The sequence below is a fragment of the Corvus kubaryi genome, unplaced genomic scaffold (genome assembly GCF_017639235.1).
Source record: "Corvus kubaryi isolate FWS band 111438036 unplaced genomic scaffold, C.kubaryi_AGA036_p1.0 37357, whole genome shotgun sequence".
Lineage (NCBI taxonomy): Eukaryota > Metazoa > Chordata > Aves > Passeriformes > Corvidae > Corvus > Corvus kubaryi.
This window is the reverse complement of record NW_024581117.1, coordinates 9,392,128-9,408,238: the sequence shown is the minus strand read 5'-3', so window position 1 is coordinate 9,408,238 and position 16,111 is coordinate 9,392,128. Positions and strand designations below refer to the sequence as shown.

At 39.0% G+C, this 16,111-nt stretch overlaps 1 protein-coding gene across 1 annotated transcript in view; it reads right to left on the bottom strand.

The window, feature by feature from the left end:
• Nucleotides 1-16,111, bottom strand: part of SH2D4B (SH2 domain containing 4B) — a 72,654-nt gene that overhangs the window by 34,180 nt on the left and 22,363 nt on the right. Inside the window, exons 2-4 of the mRNA XM_042033671.1 lie at nt 11,362-11,521; nt 10,132-10,279; nt 2,227-2,371 (exon numbers count right to left, since the gene is read on the bottom strand). Of these exons, the coding sequence (XP_041889605.1) occupies nt 2,227-2,371; nt 10,132-10,279; nt 11,362-11,521 (453 nt within the window). The remainder of the gene's footprint in view (nt 1-2,226; nt 2,372-10,131; nt 10,280-11,361; nt 11,522-16,111) is intronic.

Below are 16,111 nucleotides of genomic sequence, written 5' to 3'. Positions count from 1 at the left end.
ATGCATTTATGCATTTATTTATTACTTAGAAAAGCTGACTAGTGGATAGGTTTGCCTAACTTTCCTCTCAGTGCCCCACAGGAATACTTGCAGACAAAACGGAAGTATTACCATAAAAAGAAAAAAAAAAAATATCTGGAACTGAAATAAAAAATGAAAAATCTGGTGAACCTGAGGTACCAATTAATTCCATGGCAACTTCAGATGTTCCCACTTCCAAATATTTGTTACTATCTGCTGCACATTTTGGCTTCTGCAGTAAAGTTAAGGAAATGGAAGATGTTAATATGCCTGAGGAAACTCAGTGCAAAGTTGATAGCATAGTCCAAACCAGCCAGCAACTGGTCTCAGATAAGGCACTAAACACTGCATCTTCCTATCTTCAGTAGTCACACCCATTTGCTAATGGAGCACAGTTCTGAGCCCTCAAACCAACGGGCATAAATTGAGACACTGAGATAAGCATAAGAGGATAAACAAGGATATGATACACTCTAGTCATTAGTCTGCAGTTCGTTTAATGCTAAATCAATTACTGCTAACAGCATAACTCTGGCAGCACAGAATTTACAGCGGGCTGCAAACACAGCAGCGAGAGAAGGTGCTGAGCTTTTGCTGTGCCTCAGCAGCGCTGCTGCTGGCGACCAGGCTCAGCAGCTCGGGGTCACCTGGGCTGCTCTTGGTCACCCTTTGGGCAAGGGGACAGGCCTGCAGCTAATGAGGCATACAGACTGGAGGTGATAGAATTCCTTCAGAGCCTACAGAATACCCCAAGGCTTCACAGGAAAAAAGTGCTGGTGGCAGACCATCCCCACCAGCATGTGATGCAGCCACAACTGTTTTGACTGACTAAAAATGCCATTACAGAACCCATGGTCAAAACATTTCATAGCTTATTCCTTTTTCTCTCTCCCTTCTCCCATAATCATCCTATAGCATTTTTGATGTCTATCCCTGCACAAACAGCATTCCTCAAGAAAACAGAAGAAAAATTTAAAACATCAGTTACCTCATTAATGCAACAGTAAGAAAATGATACCTGGTTTTAGTAGCGCTTGCAGTATTTTGTTTTATTGCCAATTTCAGTGTAAAGGTAAGCTGGATTCATATTTTTCATTTAACAACATTTTCTCTCCTTATATATCATCAAAGAAATCCTGAAGTACATAATACCATCCTCTATGCTGGGTTACCAGCTGATGCTTATTTTCTGCAAAACTAAAGGGCTACTTTTTCCTCATTCTGCTGTTACATACCCAAAATACAGAAATTAAATTTTTCTTTCAATATGAGCATGTATACCTCGATTTAGATAATTCTCCAGGAAATAATTACCTTATCTTTATTGACAGTGTAATGTACAGAGGTTTTATTGATCAAAATTAACATACCCTGGTATGAGCTTGGAAAATGGCACAGTGTATCATATAGACTTAATTCATCTTCTACAGAATGATTCATTATCAAATCCATTCCAGGTAATAGCACTTCAGTAATTAGTCCTCAGGAATTAATGAAGTGATGACTAAAACCATAAAATAAACTCAAAGTATATTTTGAAATTTATTCATAATGTGGACCTTTACTTATCTACAGTATAAACGTATACATCTATATAATAAAATAGTTGTTCTGCTCCTTATAGCTTTTAAAAATCACCAAAAAAATTGAAATTAATCACAATTATGATGTTAATAAAGAATTTCAGGCTATCTAAAAAGGAACAGCACTTCCATAGAGTAAGATCATCATCATCAGGTGGTTTTTTTTAGAGCAACAATCTAAGTATGATTTACTGTAATCTTTTGGAATGAAGTGAGTTTCAGCACTGATATCATAGCTTCACCCCACTACCATATGGAAGCAATTAAAATACTGATGAAGACAGATTTTATCTCTTCAGAGATAGCTGAGGACAAGCTGTCAAAATAACTGTGTCCTGAATTATTATTACTAAGCCAAAACTGTTAATTAAGTACATTAGACAAAATTTAATGATCCCAGTCATCGTACATGAAAAATTTTCTATAAGGCATTGACACAGATTCAGAAAGAAATAAGAAACTTCTGCTTGTAATTTTAAGATGCCAGTTTCCACCAAAATAATCCAGCACTTTGTATTTCTCTAGGTAGAAGAGATTTTTTGGCCACATCTTCTCCATTCTGCAGGTGTCCTTTTGCCTGCTTTCAGAAATACATTAATGCTGGGAAGGGAATTTTACTCACACTGTTCTTCCCACTCCTGGTCATCGTCGCTGTGCTGACTGTGCTGCTGAGCTTGCTTGAGGCTCAAATACAGCTCCTTTGCCCGGATTTCTTCCTGCTGCCTGATTAGCTCCTCACCCTTCTGTCTTTCCTCTTCTTCTCTTTTCTAGACAAAATGAAGTAAGCCAGAAGTGACTAAGAAGGAAGAATGTGCCAAAAGTTGAGACACTGCTTCAGTGGCTTCCTGTCACAGAGTAGCTACATTACTTTGGACAAATCACTGTCTCTTCTAACTTTGGGCTTCTCACCTATCACCACAGGCATTATTGAATTTTCCCACCTCTTAGGAATTTCTGAAGAGGGTACATTTTGAGACCACAGGTAGCACAGGAATGAGAAACATAAAAAGCATCTAAGATCTGAAAACTATACAGAAAACATTTTATCACGTGGCACCAAAGCCTGTGCTATCCTCCAGGTTTGAGTCCACGTGTACCCCCACTGAAGATACTGCTGCCTGCAAGCACTACACACATCTTCCACAGAGCCTTAGAACTCAGTAACTGACTTACTGCTGTTCTTGGTTTAGCAGTTGTCCCAATGTGCCATCATAACCAACACAGGGAATAATATTTTCCAAAAATCAAGATCACTACATTCTGGAGGAAAAGGCAGATCCTTCAGCACCCAACAGTCACTTTGCAAAATGTAGCTAAGAGTAACACACCAAAAAAGTTCCCTTCCAAGAAAGCCTTAAAAGAGATGAAAATCTGATAAAGATTGCTTCTGCAGCTGGCCTCACTCATATTATCAATAACACAGGAGCTCAATTAATGCAGAAGTAGGAATCTGTATCTGTTTTCCAATGAATTTTCCCAAATCCCTTTGAAAAAAGCAGATTTGAATCATATAGTTTAATTGAAGCCCACAAAAATCCCCAAACTGAACTTTATTAAGTGCTATTATATTACTGAAATAACTTGAATTACAAATAAGAACAGTTTGTATTTAATTTTATAATGGAACCAACGCTATACCCTTATGGGTAACAAACTTATAGGTAAGAATTTTTTTATAAATCACTGAATAAAATCACCCTGAATTACTGTCCTAGTTGCCTGACCTAAACTATAAGTAAGGGAAACCCAAAGTAGATTGTTGCAAGATGTTAATCCTGTGAAAGTTTCAGGGTGAAGGTTAAGAGTCCAACCCTTAATATTCTACAATTCTCTGAACAATACATTAGGCTGATCTTATTACTTCTGAGAAAGAAAAGCCTAGTATTGTTCTTCAGTCAATTCTAATGCTAGTATCTTGGATTATTTCTAAAATCATCCTCCCATTGTCATTTCCTGGCTCCCAAAAACATGAGCTGAGTGGACAGTTCATTATTTTTGAAAAGTCAATGCTTTTAGACAATACTAATTTCAAAGAGCAGCAGCTTCCTCAGGAAAAAAAAATTATCTTTTTTAATATCTCTATAGAATTAGGGATTGCACATTTTAGCTGCTAGTAAATGGCTCTATTCTCTTCTTCAAAAAAAATATGAGAGCAGCTGTTCTTTATTCTTATGAGAAGAATATTTATTCACTTAGCTTCACTACCTAAAAGAATTCAATACCTCTAGGCTATCTTTCAGGAAGATGGACAGACACAGAAGTAATCCTGGGTTATCAGAATGTTTTCTATCCAAGATCTTAAACCACAAGGTAAACATAAAGTAGAAAAGAGGGAAAAATCAATCTCACAGCAGTTTCCCTGAATCCCATAAGAGTTGGTACATTTGGGCTTGGTTTTTAATGTAGCTGTTTTTGAAGCATTTCTAGTGAAAAACAAACAAAAAGCCCACACACACACATGCACCAAAAACCAGAATTAAAGCAGAGTTTGAGTTCTTCATGGAAGGCAACAATGCCAACTAAGAAAATCCTACCTTTTTAACTGAGAAGGAGATTTAAGTCAAAGAAGAGATAACAACAAAAACTTAACACTGGCACTTGATTCTGAACTCACCAAAACTTTTTCACACAATTTTCCTTTTTACAGAAAGAAAAGTTTTAACTTCCATGTATTAAATTAGTGCATGGATCTGTGTACAGGTATATTGCCCAACTCCTTAAAGGTGCATGTGAGAAGAAGCAATCCTTGCTAGGATGACACAGGAAAGAACACTCATCCTTTTGTCAAGTATGACTAAACAGTACGTGTTTGTATTTAAAATGAACAACAATTGAACTTTCAAATTTACTCCACTGGGAGAATACAGCAAGCAGTTTGTCTGCTTCTCCCCATGAACCCAAAACTGCACATCAGAGCTGGGAGTGAAGAGCTGTAATACCTATAAACACCACCTTCTGCCTGACAGTTGAGAGAGATTGTACTCTGTGCCTGTCCCTTTCAGCTCTTCCAGAATAATTAGGAAGGTGACAATTCAGTACAGAGTTGCAAACTGTTGAGAAATACCAAGCTGCCAAAAAACATTGCACTGGCAATTCAACAGGCAGCAGTAATACTCTCCAGCCTTAGCTCCACTGGAGAATCTGAACATGCTAAATGATCTTATCTGTCCTCTGGCAGTTGAGAATTTACCACAAACTTGTTTCTGTCTATGGGTGTCTCACCATGTTTGACATCTTTACTAAGGGCAGCTCTAAATAATATTTAATATTAGCCATGGTTAAGTTCTAATGTTTCAGTCCAAAGCAGACAAAAGGAGATTAGGTTAGCATTTCGGTTTTGCTGCACAAAGATTTTAAAAATACACTGAGGAAAAGGCAAAATATAGAGCAGTGGATTTTCTTACAGAGGAAAACTGGGCTTCTGGCTGCCACAGCTCTTGGGGCCTTTCTGGGGAGTCTTAGAGGATGCAGGGCAGCTGAATGACCACCATCCTGCTCAGGGCAAAACCCACAAGATGTACTTGCTACAATAGCCCTCTCTGAAGCAAATAATGCCTGAGATTCTCTCAGTGCTTCAGGCTGGCAGGAAGTGTCTTTGGCGGCCCTGAAAGCTGCAGCCAGCCAGCTGCACTACAGCTGCAGTGAACCTCCTGAGCCCACTCAACAACCACCCACTCCAGGGAAGCCATTCAGGCCACCTAACACACAGCTGAGAGCCCTTAGGGACTCCCTGCTCTGAAGAAGGAAATCTGGAAACCCCAGGGACCCCGGCTGCAGGACAGGCTGCTCTCAGCAAGGCTGACACAGTCAGCCGAGTTCAGAGATCAGACTTCTCTGCAAACCCACCTGACAGGTGCCAACAGAGCTCTGAGTAATGGCAGAAATATGTCCATCTCCTTCCCAGCCTTTTTCTGAGAAAATTCTCTCACTTGCATCAGAAAAGAAAGCATTTGCAGAGGCATTATTTTCTTCTCTACTACCAGTGTCTCAAAAGGAACACAGGGTTTGCATCAATTCACTGTGCATGTATTTGCACAGAGACAAATGTACTAAATGCACTCATGCCTTATGCAGGAGCTACAAGATTTCAGCCATGCTTTATGCAGAAGCTGCTGTTTCAGCCATGGATGTGTCCCAGGACATGCTATTCACACATACAAGGAGGTAGTAGCACACTCCAATTCACAAAGATCCTGTTTTCCATGAGCTGGAAAACAAAGCTAAGGACTGGGAGAGATCTGACATTTACTGCACATGCTGGAACAGACTCTGCTCGAGTAATTTGTCATAGATTCAGTGACCATCTACTTAAAGTTTGTCTCTGGATCATAGAGACTTCATAGCTTGAATTCCAAAAATGTAAGCTACCCTCATCAGTGGCTCAGATTTTCCCATTTACCCATAGAAAACATCTGAGCTTTGCTAGGTTTTACCAGCAATCCAGAATAAAGACAGTGGCACCACCACAATCATTACTGATGTCACTGAGGAAGAGATGTTTCTTTAAAATTAATATCACAGTTACTGAAAAGTAGGATAGAGAAAATCTGAAGACCCAGTTTCCAACCAAAACTAACAGCTGCCTCATTTCCAACATTGTTCAAGAGACAACGGCATAGGAAAAAAAATTGCTGAACTGTGGCCACACAAAACAAAATGAAGTATTACTTAATTATTGTAATTGCCACTGAAATAACCCAACTAAGGCATTTTCAGAATGAATTGGGTGCCAAACCCCAGCAAGAAGCTGTTGTCATATTCCTAGATTCTAAATATGCTGTCTTTGGGAAAGAGTTCAATGTTTTCTTGGCACAGCAAAGCACAGAGCTGAAGTTACAGCTTATTTGCACTTAGAGATAAGTCCCACTCAAGTGCTTGACGTTTACTTGGAGACAAGAGTTTTTTTCAGATCAAGACAGAATGCTCACTGCTATATCATAAGAAGCCCACAGTACTCCAAATGGCAATGGTGGCATTTCACTGTATTCCTAAACTCTACATCTGGCAGCAATTTTCTGAGGAATCAGGTCCACAGCACTTGGGGGCACAGTAAAGCATTCAGACGTGTTGAAAGCTCATCCAAGCTCAATAGAAAGTGTATTCTTTCTACTGAGCATAAGGTCAATTAGATATTTCCTGAACTGAAGCACTAATTGTTCTGTTCTCTGAAGGTTGATTCTCAACCTGTCTTCTTTGATGAGACACATTTCATCTCCCAGGGAATTTTTAAGAAGCAATTTAGCTCTGCTGTCAACTGTGCTTTTATTATTAAATTTGGCAGATATCTGAAGTTGTCATAAGGACAGCACTTTACTATTAATACTCTCTTGCTTTGTGTAGACCACATGAAGAGTGAACTGAGAGAAGATCTCTTTTATTTCTAAACATAGCTGAAGGATACCCACCCCTGGCTGGATGACACTCACATCTTTAATTTGCCTTAGCTCTGCACATTGTTCAGACTCTTAATGACAGTTACTGATAATCGCAGAAAATTATGCCTATGATCTCAGAGCCTTTGTGAATTAGCAAAAAGGTTAATGACAGTAATTGGCTCTCTTATTTGTCCTTTGCAATAGGTGCACAAAAGAATAGCTGTCCTTAAACTGCAAAAATAGAATAGTCAACGTTTATATTCTAGCATCATAAATTAAAGGCATTTCTGCTTAAGAAACACCAAGGAAAGCAATACTTTTCTAATAGTGTTGGAAAAGGAAATAGGGATCATCATTCACTTTGATATGTGAGACATCATTTATCTACTGCAGACAGCCCTAACATCCCGTGTTAGGTCAAGAAGAATAAAAGCATCTTAAAAAGGAGTGTTCGTGACACAACATGGTTAGAAATTAAACATGTCAGCAGAAAGAAGAGAGTTTCAATTTCCCAAGTCAAACTGCTTCAAGAGGATGAAGCATTAGCAGAGACTGAACTTTCCATACCTCAGTCTGGAGACCTTTTTAAACATTGTCTGGTCATCATCACAGAAGGATGATTACCAGTGCATTAAATATTTTCAACCTGTTAAAGTGGGCTTGCCTATTGATCTGCATCAAATTCCACACACTTTTCTTCATTCTTTCAATTACTTCAGTCATACATCAGTAGATTCATTAATTCATCTTTTCCCAATACCATAGTTCTATTCATTCTTTGTGGTTGGATGTGGATGCCAGAAACACAACTTTCTTTTCCTGTCTAGGTACCTATCCACTCATTCAGCTTGTAAATATTTCATGTACTTCTTCCACTGTACAGAGTCATTATAAAAGAACAAAATGGGAAGGAGAAGGAAAGCTGAGTGAGCTTAAATAAGTCAGTGGGCAGCAAAGCTACCAATTCCCCCATATTAGCCTGTGAGATTCACCTGCCTTTGAAATGCCTTCACTGTTTTGAAGGAGTCCTACAGCACAATGTACAAAATCTGATCTTTCCAGAGCAAGTAACAGATAAGCTGCTTTTCTGAGTAGCAAAGGAGTGGTGTCAAAGCACCAGGAATCAATCCTGCATTTGGATGTCTGCTGGTGGAACCCTATGTCAGTTCAAGTCTCTCCTGACAGATCTCAAATTATAGACCTAACTGAAGAGCCAATGCTGAAAGTGGAATTAGACTCTGTTGTTGGATTAATACAGGAAATGCTGGGAGAACACACAATAAAGGGCATTAAAAAAAAAAAAAAAATCACTGCATCATATCTTGTTTCCAAACCGATTCTTTAAGCCAAAAGAGCTCCTTTCTGCTGGGTTTTGTTTTAAAAATTTTGGTCGGTTTATTTAAATTTTTGCAAATTCTGTCTTCACATGCTTGATTTATGATAAACCATTGGGAAAGAAAGGGTTTCTGTTTCCTTGACAGAATAAATATGTTGGCAACTTTTTGAACAGAGATAAATCCTGGCCAAAGTCAAGTAATTGAAATTCAAAGTAGAAACTGAACCATAGTCTCATCCCACTTACAGCAGTGTTCCTTGCTCCTACCAGGCACACAGCTGGAGAGCAGACGCCTGCTCATGTCCTGGGAAACAGTGGAAACACAGATCACTGTGACATTACCTTTCCATCAATATGAAAATAAGCAGAATTTGGTGCCATTCCTTTTAATTGTATCAACAACTGAACAACTAGTTTTCCTTAGTAGAAAACTATGAATACTGGCCACTGAAAGTCTCAGAAGTTGCTCACCCTGCTCTTTGAAAAAGTCTCTTTGAAACAAAACAGTAACAGTGAGCTTGTGGACATTTACCCCACCAAGTGCCCTGTAAATCAGCCACAGAGATAAAAGTGAACACTGTATCAGCCTTTGTTCAAGAGGGCTTTGCTTGCCAGAGAGCAGAGGAAAGAGTGTTTAATAAGTTGCTCTGCTCATTATTCATACATTAATAAAGCACTTGAAAGGTATACTTTCATTACTCATTGACATCGAATTTCAAAGGCCCCATTCTCTCCTGTGAATCCAAATGAATTGTGCAAAGGTAAATCAGCAACTCTGTGCAGCCTCCTCTGCAGGAGCTGCCCTGGCTTTGTGCTCCACAAGCACCTCAAACCCCAGGCCCACAGTCTGCAGAGTGGCAATTTGCTCTTTGCAATCAAACCACATGAACTTAACACCCAGTTTTCAGCATTCCTCCCGTCACAAAGGGACAAGGGGAAAAGTCTGTCCCCACTTTCCACACCTTAAGTCACTGCACCAGGACAGGAAAAAGAGACACAGCAAGCTGTCAGCAGGGGAGAGGCATGTAGATGGAAGTTACTGGATCCTCAGAGTCATTTTCTACAGGCCTCCTCCGTGGAAACTCAGCCTCACTAATCCCAGGCTCAGAGGACTGTCATGACTTCTCTGCACACTGAAGCCATTATACTTTACTTTCTCAATTTTAAACATGTTTTTATCTTTATCAAGTAATATGAAAAGGGTGGACAGAGGCTTTTCCTATTTAGTTTTTAAATTGCTATTTTCAACTAGAAAGTGAAAAAAAAATATTATTTCAAACAAACATGAAAATACTGTAACTGAGCTCATAGAAAGTTCATTATGAAGTCAATAAAAATCAGGCAAATGAACTCCTCCCAGCAAAGCCAACTGGACTTTTCCCATATGTTGAGCAGGGGAAGGATCCACCCCTTATTATTTTGAAGGAAGTAGTGACACAATTTTGAAGTTCATTATGTGAACAAAATCATCCAAAATACACAGAATACATTCAAGCAAACTAACTTAAAATGAGATCTTTCCCAATTGTGCATTTTTTCCCCCAGTATGATTCACCCAGCACAGCTGACTGAACAATTCTGTTAATGTGTGAGCTGAATAACCAGTTTGATTGTTCTGGCACTTCTGAATGAGACCTGTAATTTTTTCTCATCACTCACCCAGCTGTTCTGGTGACACCATGTAGCTGTATATTCCAGAATGAAAAATTACAACTCTGGATTTTAAAGCTTATTAATAAACATGCACTGAAGGTGACAAGAACTGTGAATCTATATGAAAACACTGTTAAGAAAACCTAAATTGCTCTATGCAAACCTTCAGTTCCTCCTGAATTTTTTCTTCCTCCAGTTTGGCTGCTTTCCGATCCTCCATTTCTATTTTCCATTTTTCTGCCACTATTCTGGCTTTTTCTTGAGCCATAGCATCACGGAATTTCTTTGTTATTTCAGCTTCCTTTTGTCTCCTTCAGAAAAGGATGTGAAAATAAAAATTTAATGCACTAATTTTCTTAAATTGACGATCAATAATTACTCGCTGGTTACAACAAATAACTAGCATAAGACTTCATGGAAGGATGCAAGCAAAGAATTAAAATGCACTTAATGAGAGACCTACCAGAAATCAGTTTTGAAGAAACTATCCAGAAAGCAGACAACTTACAATTTTTGATAAATTACTAATTAAAATAGCACCTTCTAAGTTAGACAAGTACTTCTTGGATGTCTTTAAGTCATACCTTATATTTTTCTATCAGTCTAGCAAAGCATGATTGGGAATTTATTGTCTATCAAGTATCAGTATAAATTTCTCCCAAATTCTTATGCTAGATTGTTTATTAGTACTGACAATTTAAAAAGAATTCAGAGCACAAGTTGAATGTTTTAATCCCTGCTTAAATATGCAATCACTCGATCAAGAAGAATCTCATATGAAAAAGGATAATATAGAATAACCTGATACTTAAATAGTCACTCTTCAGTGCTGCACTACAAAGGCAAGTGTGTGAGGCAGGTGGCCTAATTCCTAACAATATCAAGCATTAAAACACTTTTGAATCTCCCCCAAACCTGGAAAAGGCCCTGCTAGAAACAACAGCATGGCGCTTTGTATAATCAGTTTTTGAGCTGCTGGAATAAGAATTAATATAAGCAAAATGCAAATAAAACCAATTTCAAAAAGGATTTTTTGTACCAAATCCCCATTGTGGGCTCAGAACTGTGATATAGCAAACATATTTAATTTAATAATCTCAAAACCAGACTGCTTCATTTTTCTTTATTTACAGGCTAGTCAACAGTTTAGCTAGATTCCCAAAAGAGAAAAAAGTTGGCTCCACTTTTTTTGTGAACAAAGGGTTTTGGTTTTCAATACTCAAAAACCACAAAATTCCATTTTCAGCATGCTGAAAAACTAACAAAACGAGTGAAATCAAATGTTCACAAAACATACTTACCAGTTTTACCCACCATTACCTGCCACCTGTCTACAAGGTCATTTCTCCCATTATGCCAAGTGGACCCTGAATTCAGATTCTTAAATCCTCACCATAGTTCTTCTGCCTCCTTCTGTGCCTGCTGCCTGGCCCGCTCTGCTATGAGCTCCTCTGAGATCTGCTCGTAGGGTTTGTCACCTGGGGCTTCTCCCATCACCCAGACCCAGACCTCACCGTCCTTCCCCCGCAGCCACTGCACGTGTTTGCCATTACCTGCAACAGCCACCAAGAACAAGCCAAGATATAAACACTGCCTCAAATCCTATGTAAACAGAGATTAAAAGATGGGAAATCTGCTATTTAGAAAACATTAAGCTTGCAGTTTACAATTCGGAAGAAAACATTGCTCTGAGGTTCAATGAAATCTTCAGATTAGACCAAATCTGGTCAAATGCTGGGGCAAAAAAATAAAGGGGTTTGTATGCTGTGGATCACACAATCTTTAAAGACTCACTGTCCCACAAAAATAAAAATTATTACTTCAGGCATGCATTTCCCAGAATTCCAGTATTATAATCCCTTTTTAATTGCTTTATATTCTTGCTTCCCACAGCAAGAGATGAAAGAAGAGCATGGAGAAAGAGATGGGGCAAAACCAATAACCAGTGGCATTACGCGACTAGCAATGCTTTGTGCACAGAGAATGTTGAGTGTTGAGCATAGAGAGACTTCATGGGAACACCTTCAAAGAATCCAGGAATTTTCTGCTCCTACTGTGTGAAGCAGGAGATTCAGGGAGCCTGCATACTCGGAGCACACCACTCAGTGCTGCCGAGCCTGTTCTGCTCATGTAGGCAATTGAAAGGGATTAAATTTCTGCTTCGGTTTTCATGACACAAACTACACAAAAATCTACAGTTACTGTGTTGACAGAGTGATTTTAAGGATATCAAAAAAAGCCTGAGAGCTCTTTACAAAACAGACTTCATTTGGTGAACCACCAAGTACAAGAACCAACTACAGGACTACAAAGGGCACTAGATTAGATCCTACCTGAATACATTTTAATAGTTATTTACACTACCTGGCTTAGTGTGGTTTGGTCTTTTCCTTCTGCTTTTATACATAGAACACTCAAATATTATAAGCATTTTAGAGATTTGTAATAAGGAATTTGTAGAAACACCTCTTATATGTCCATTTCTATGTTTTATTTCTTGCAAATTTGTTGAAACTGTTCTTCACAAAATGAGACTCTGCCACAAAGACCATTGCCAAGATGGACAATGCATTTATTTTAAAGAATCCAGACTGCAAGGCCATAAAGGGTAGCAGTTTGTATCATTCCCTGTACATTACATCCCCTAGATTTCACTCCCTCACCCAAATATTGATATGAGAAAATTGTGCATCACAGCATAGCTTCTAAAGGGAACCTTGTCTCCTTTGAAAACATAAACACAAAGACATGGCACCATTTTCTTAAGTAGTTTTTCTCCAGTGTTCCCATGAGAGTTAAAAAAATCCCCATGTCCTATTTGAACAGGCAGGCTTTGCTCCCACTTTTCCTCCATCTCTCTCTACTCTTACATCAGCTTAGCTACTCTCACCTTCAGCTACCACTTGTTCTGCACGAGGACATATCCATTTAACCAGATTAAGTTTCCCAATGCACAATCAATAAAGTGTTTCTGACATCCCAGGCTGAAGGGAGAAAGCTGCAGGAGGCAGTGGAGTGGGGTTGTTGACAGCAGGCAGTGTCAGCGCCAGCCCACACTCACCAGTGTTGACAATCCAGACTGAAGGCAATGAACGGATCGAATCTCGCCATGAAAGCTAATATTCTATATCAAATTTGAAAATGTAATTTATACTAATCCCCAGCGTTGGCCTAACGGTACTAACTTCAAAGAGGGGTGGAAATTTAAGCTAATAGTGTTTTCCTTCAATAACTCTCAAAAGCATTTGCTCTTTCACAGTCTATCAGATTATGTCTCAGGTTATAAATGTGAATGTATTTCATTGTGGTTCTTATTCTGTACGTTTCTGTGTTCCTGTCAACACAGCATTTATGTTGTATTTTTTGGATACAGAATTAGAATACCATCTGCTGAGACCTGACTGGCCATATCACTATTTGCCTGCAAGGTTTTCACCTACTGCTTTTTATGGTAAAGTATCTTGAAAAGTATGGAATAACTTCCCAGGAGTACTGATCCCATATAACCAATGGCAGCTTCTGTTTTAAAAGCATTCCATGTCCTCTGGAATCTGAATATCCTAGTTGCTCTCCTTTATTTAGTACTGTAAAGAAAACATTGCAAACAACACAGCTTGTATTAATTGATCTGTACCGTAACTGGTAGATAAAAAATACTACTCCTGGTCTGAGACAACTTCACTACTTCTGTTAATTTATGAGCTTATCAGATGGAGCCAGGAAAAAAAAAAAAAAAACACCAAAAACTTTTCAGGTAAGCAGACAAATTTTATCTTTGCCTCACTCAAGGTTTTCTGTGCCAAAGGTTTATTAATGTGTTTCTCAGAGGCACAACTTACCCATTGCAACCCAGCCCCATAAAACAAGTAGCTGGTTTGTACACATTTCTTGAGAGATTGTTCTCTTTCTTCTTTTAAAACAATGGATCTTTTTAATAAAGTTCTAGCCAGTAGATGTATAAACTCCTTTGAAACCACCAGTATAACATATTTTTGGTTCAGCACTACACACAGTACAGAACTCTACTGTATATGCGTAAAGTACAGTTCAACTATAGTTCAAGTTAAAAAATCACAGCAGTATTAAATAATCTGGCAATTTTAATCTTCAGTATTAAACAGATAGACCTCCACATATATTATTTTAAAACAATTCAACTTGAGCATATATGCCTTAATTCAGGTTTTTCTCTAGAAAAAGACAACCTTTTCACATCCAACCACCGATTTTACTTCAAGAAATGACTCCCATGCAAACCTTCCCTTAAACCTATGCTCCCATAAAGCTGGGCTTTACTGTACAATCTGATCATAAAACTCAGTAGCTTCTTAGCACAAAATAACATCAAAAATGAGTGTGCAGAAAAAAAACAAGCACGTCAGGGAGAAAATCTGGCACTGTGAAAACAGAATTTCTTCCACACAAAAAGCCTTTGCAGCCTGAAGAATCACATTCACAGTGAGAGGGTTAGCTCTTCTAGGCTAATGATATTGGTCTTGCACTTTTAAACTGCAGAACCTATGGCAAGATCAAAGATGAAAGTACTGAAAATTATTTTCCCTAACACTTGTAGGAAACTAGTGTTGTCTGCTTTGCAAGCAGAGAATTACCACTATTGAGGGCTGATTATAACAAAATAATTCCTGCTTTAAAGTACCTCTCGAGTATTAATTTCTTTCTGCAAAATAAGACGTTTTGTTAATACACTTTATTTCCAAATGAAACAGAAATTAAAAAAAAAAAAAAAAAAGAAGAAGCTACAAGTCCTGACTAAACAAATTTGAAATGTAGGTGAAAAGGAGGCAAGAGAACCCCATGTTTCCTGTTCAGCAGCAGGCTTCTGAGCACAAAGTCTAATGCAGAGTCAGGAAACAAAAATTAAATCTCTTAAGCCCCAGTCTTGTGCCTTGACCACAAAAGTACTTTTCTCTTCCTGGAGAGACTGTGGCAGGCTGCAAATAATAACCCTTAGGAAGCAGTGGACATCAAAATTAGGCTGGATTGGAGAGTAGAAATGGAAGTATTTTAGAAACAGGCACTGCTTTATAAGGAAAACTTACTGAATAATTTACCAGGTCTTCTCCATCCCTACTTTTCAGATCAATGATTTATCAGCTTTAATATTTCACTATTTTTAACTTAAAACAACTCTGTAGCACTGGAAGAAGACAACATAAACTCTTGAAGTTCTTTTTACCTGAAGCCCATCCATGAGTTAGTATCTCACATGGAGTTCCTCTAAACCTACACCTATACTGCTCTGAGACCAGTAAACTGGCTTCTGGATATTGCTCCTTACTCCAGACAAATGCCAGGTCAGAAAATGCAAAATCAGGTCTCTCAAATTTGCAGCACAAAGGGATCACAGCAAAACCTTTCTTGGAGACCTAAAGCCAGAACCAACAGCAACTCAAGCTTGTACATACGAACACACAATCAAATATAAGACCAAATCATGTTTTCTATTTGTCTGTTATTTGCACAGTCAATTCTATAACAGCAATGAAAGTGTGAAGCAACACCCTAGAGAGCAGTAGGAAACTCAAGCTCTCACCTACAAGAATTACGAGGCTCTGCCAGCAGCGCTCCTGATCTCATACACAGAGTGCTGGAGGGCTACCACGAGCTGAGCCATGGGGCACCACAGGCGGCCTTTGTGCTGCCCCAGGGTCAGCAGGGCATTGTCACATCGTCACTGCCATGGCTGGACACTGCCAGGGAACACTGACACTGCCTGCATACCTGGGGACAGAGAGAAGCACCACGGCCAGTGGGGATGGGAGGGGGAATCCCAGCTGTGTGCAGAGCTCAGGCCACAGTGGGTTCCAACCCTATCAGCTCAGAGCTCCACGTTGTGCCTAAGGCTTGGAACAAACAGAGATACACCAAGGAGACCTGGGCCTCACGCTGCCTCTGCTAACCAGAACAGAGCAGCTGAGCCACCCACTGGGTGCAGGAGTTTTATGGGTTCTTGGGCTCCATTTTTACATCTCCAAATAAAAGTGCTTTAGAAATAATGGTAATTAAACAAACAGAATACTTCTGGAGTCAGCTTCCTTTCTCCAAACTTGTTCACCATTGCTTTAACAGTTACAGAATCCCCAGCAATCCCCATTTGTGATCCATGCCCAGTGTTTACAAGA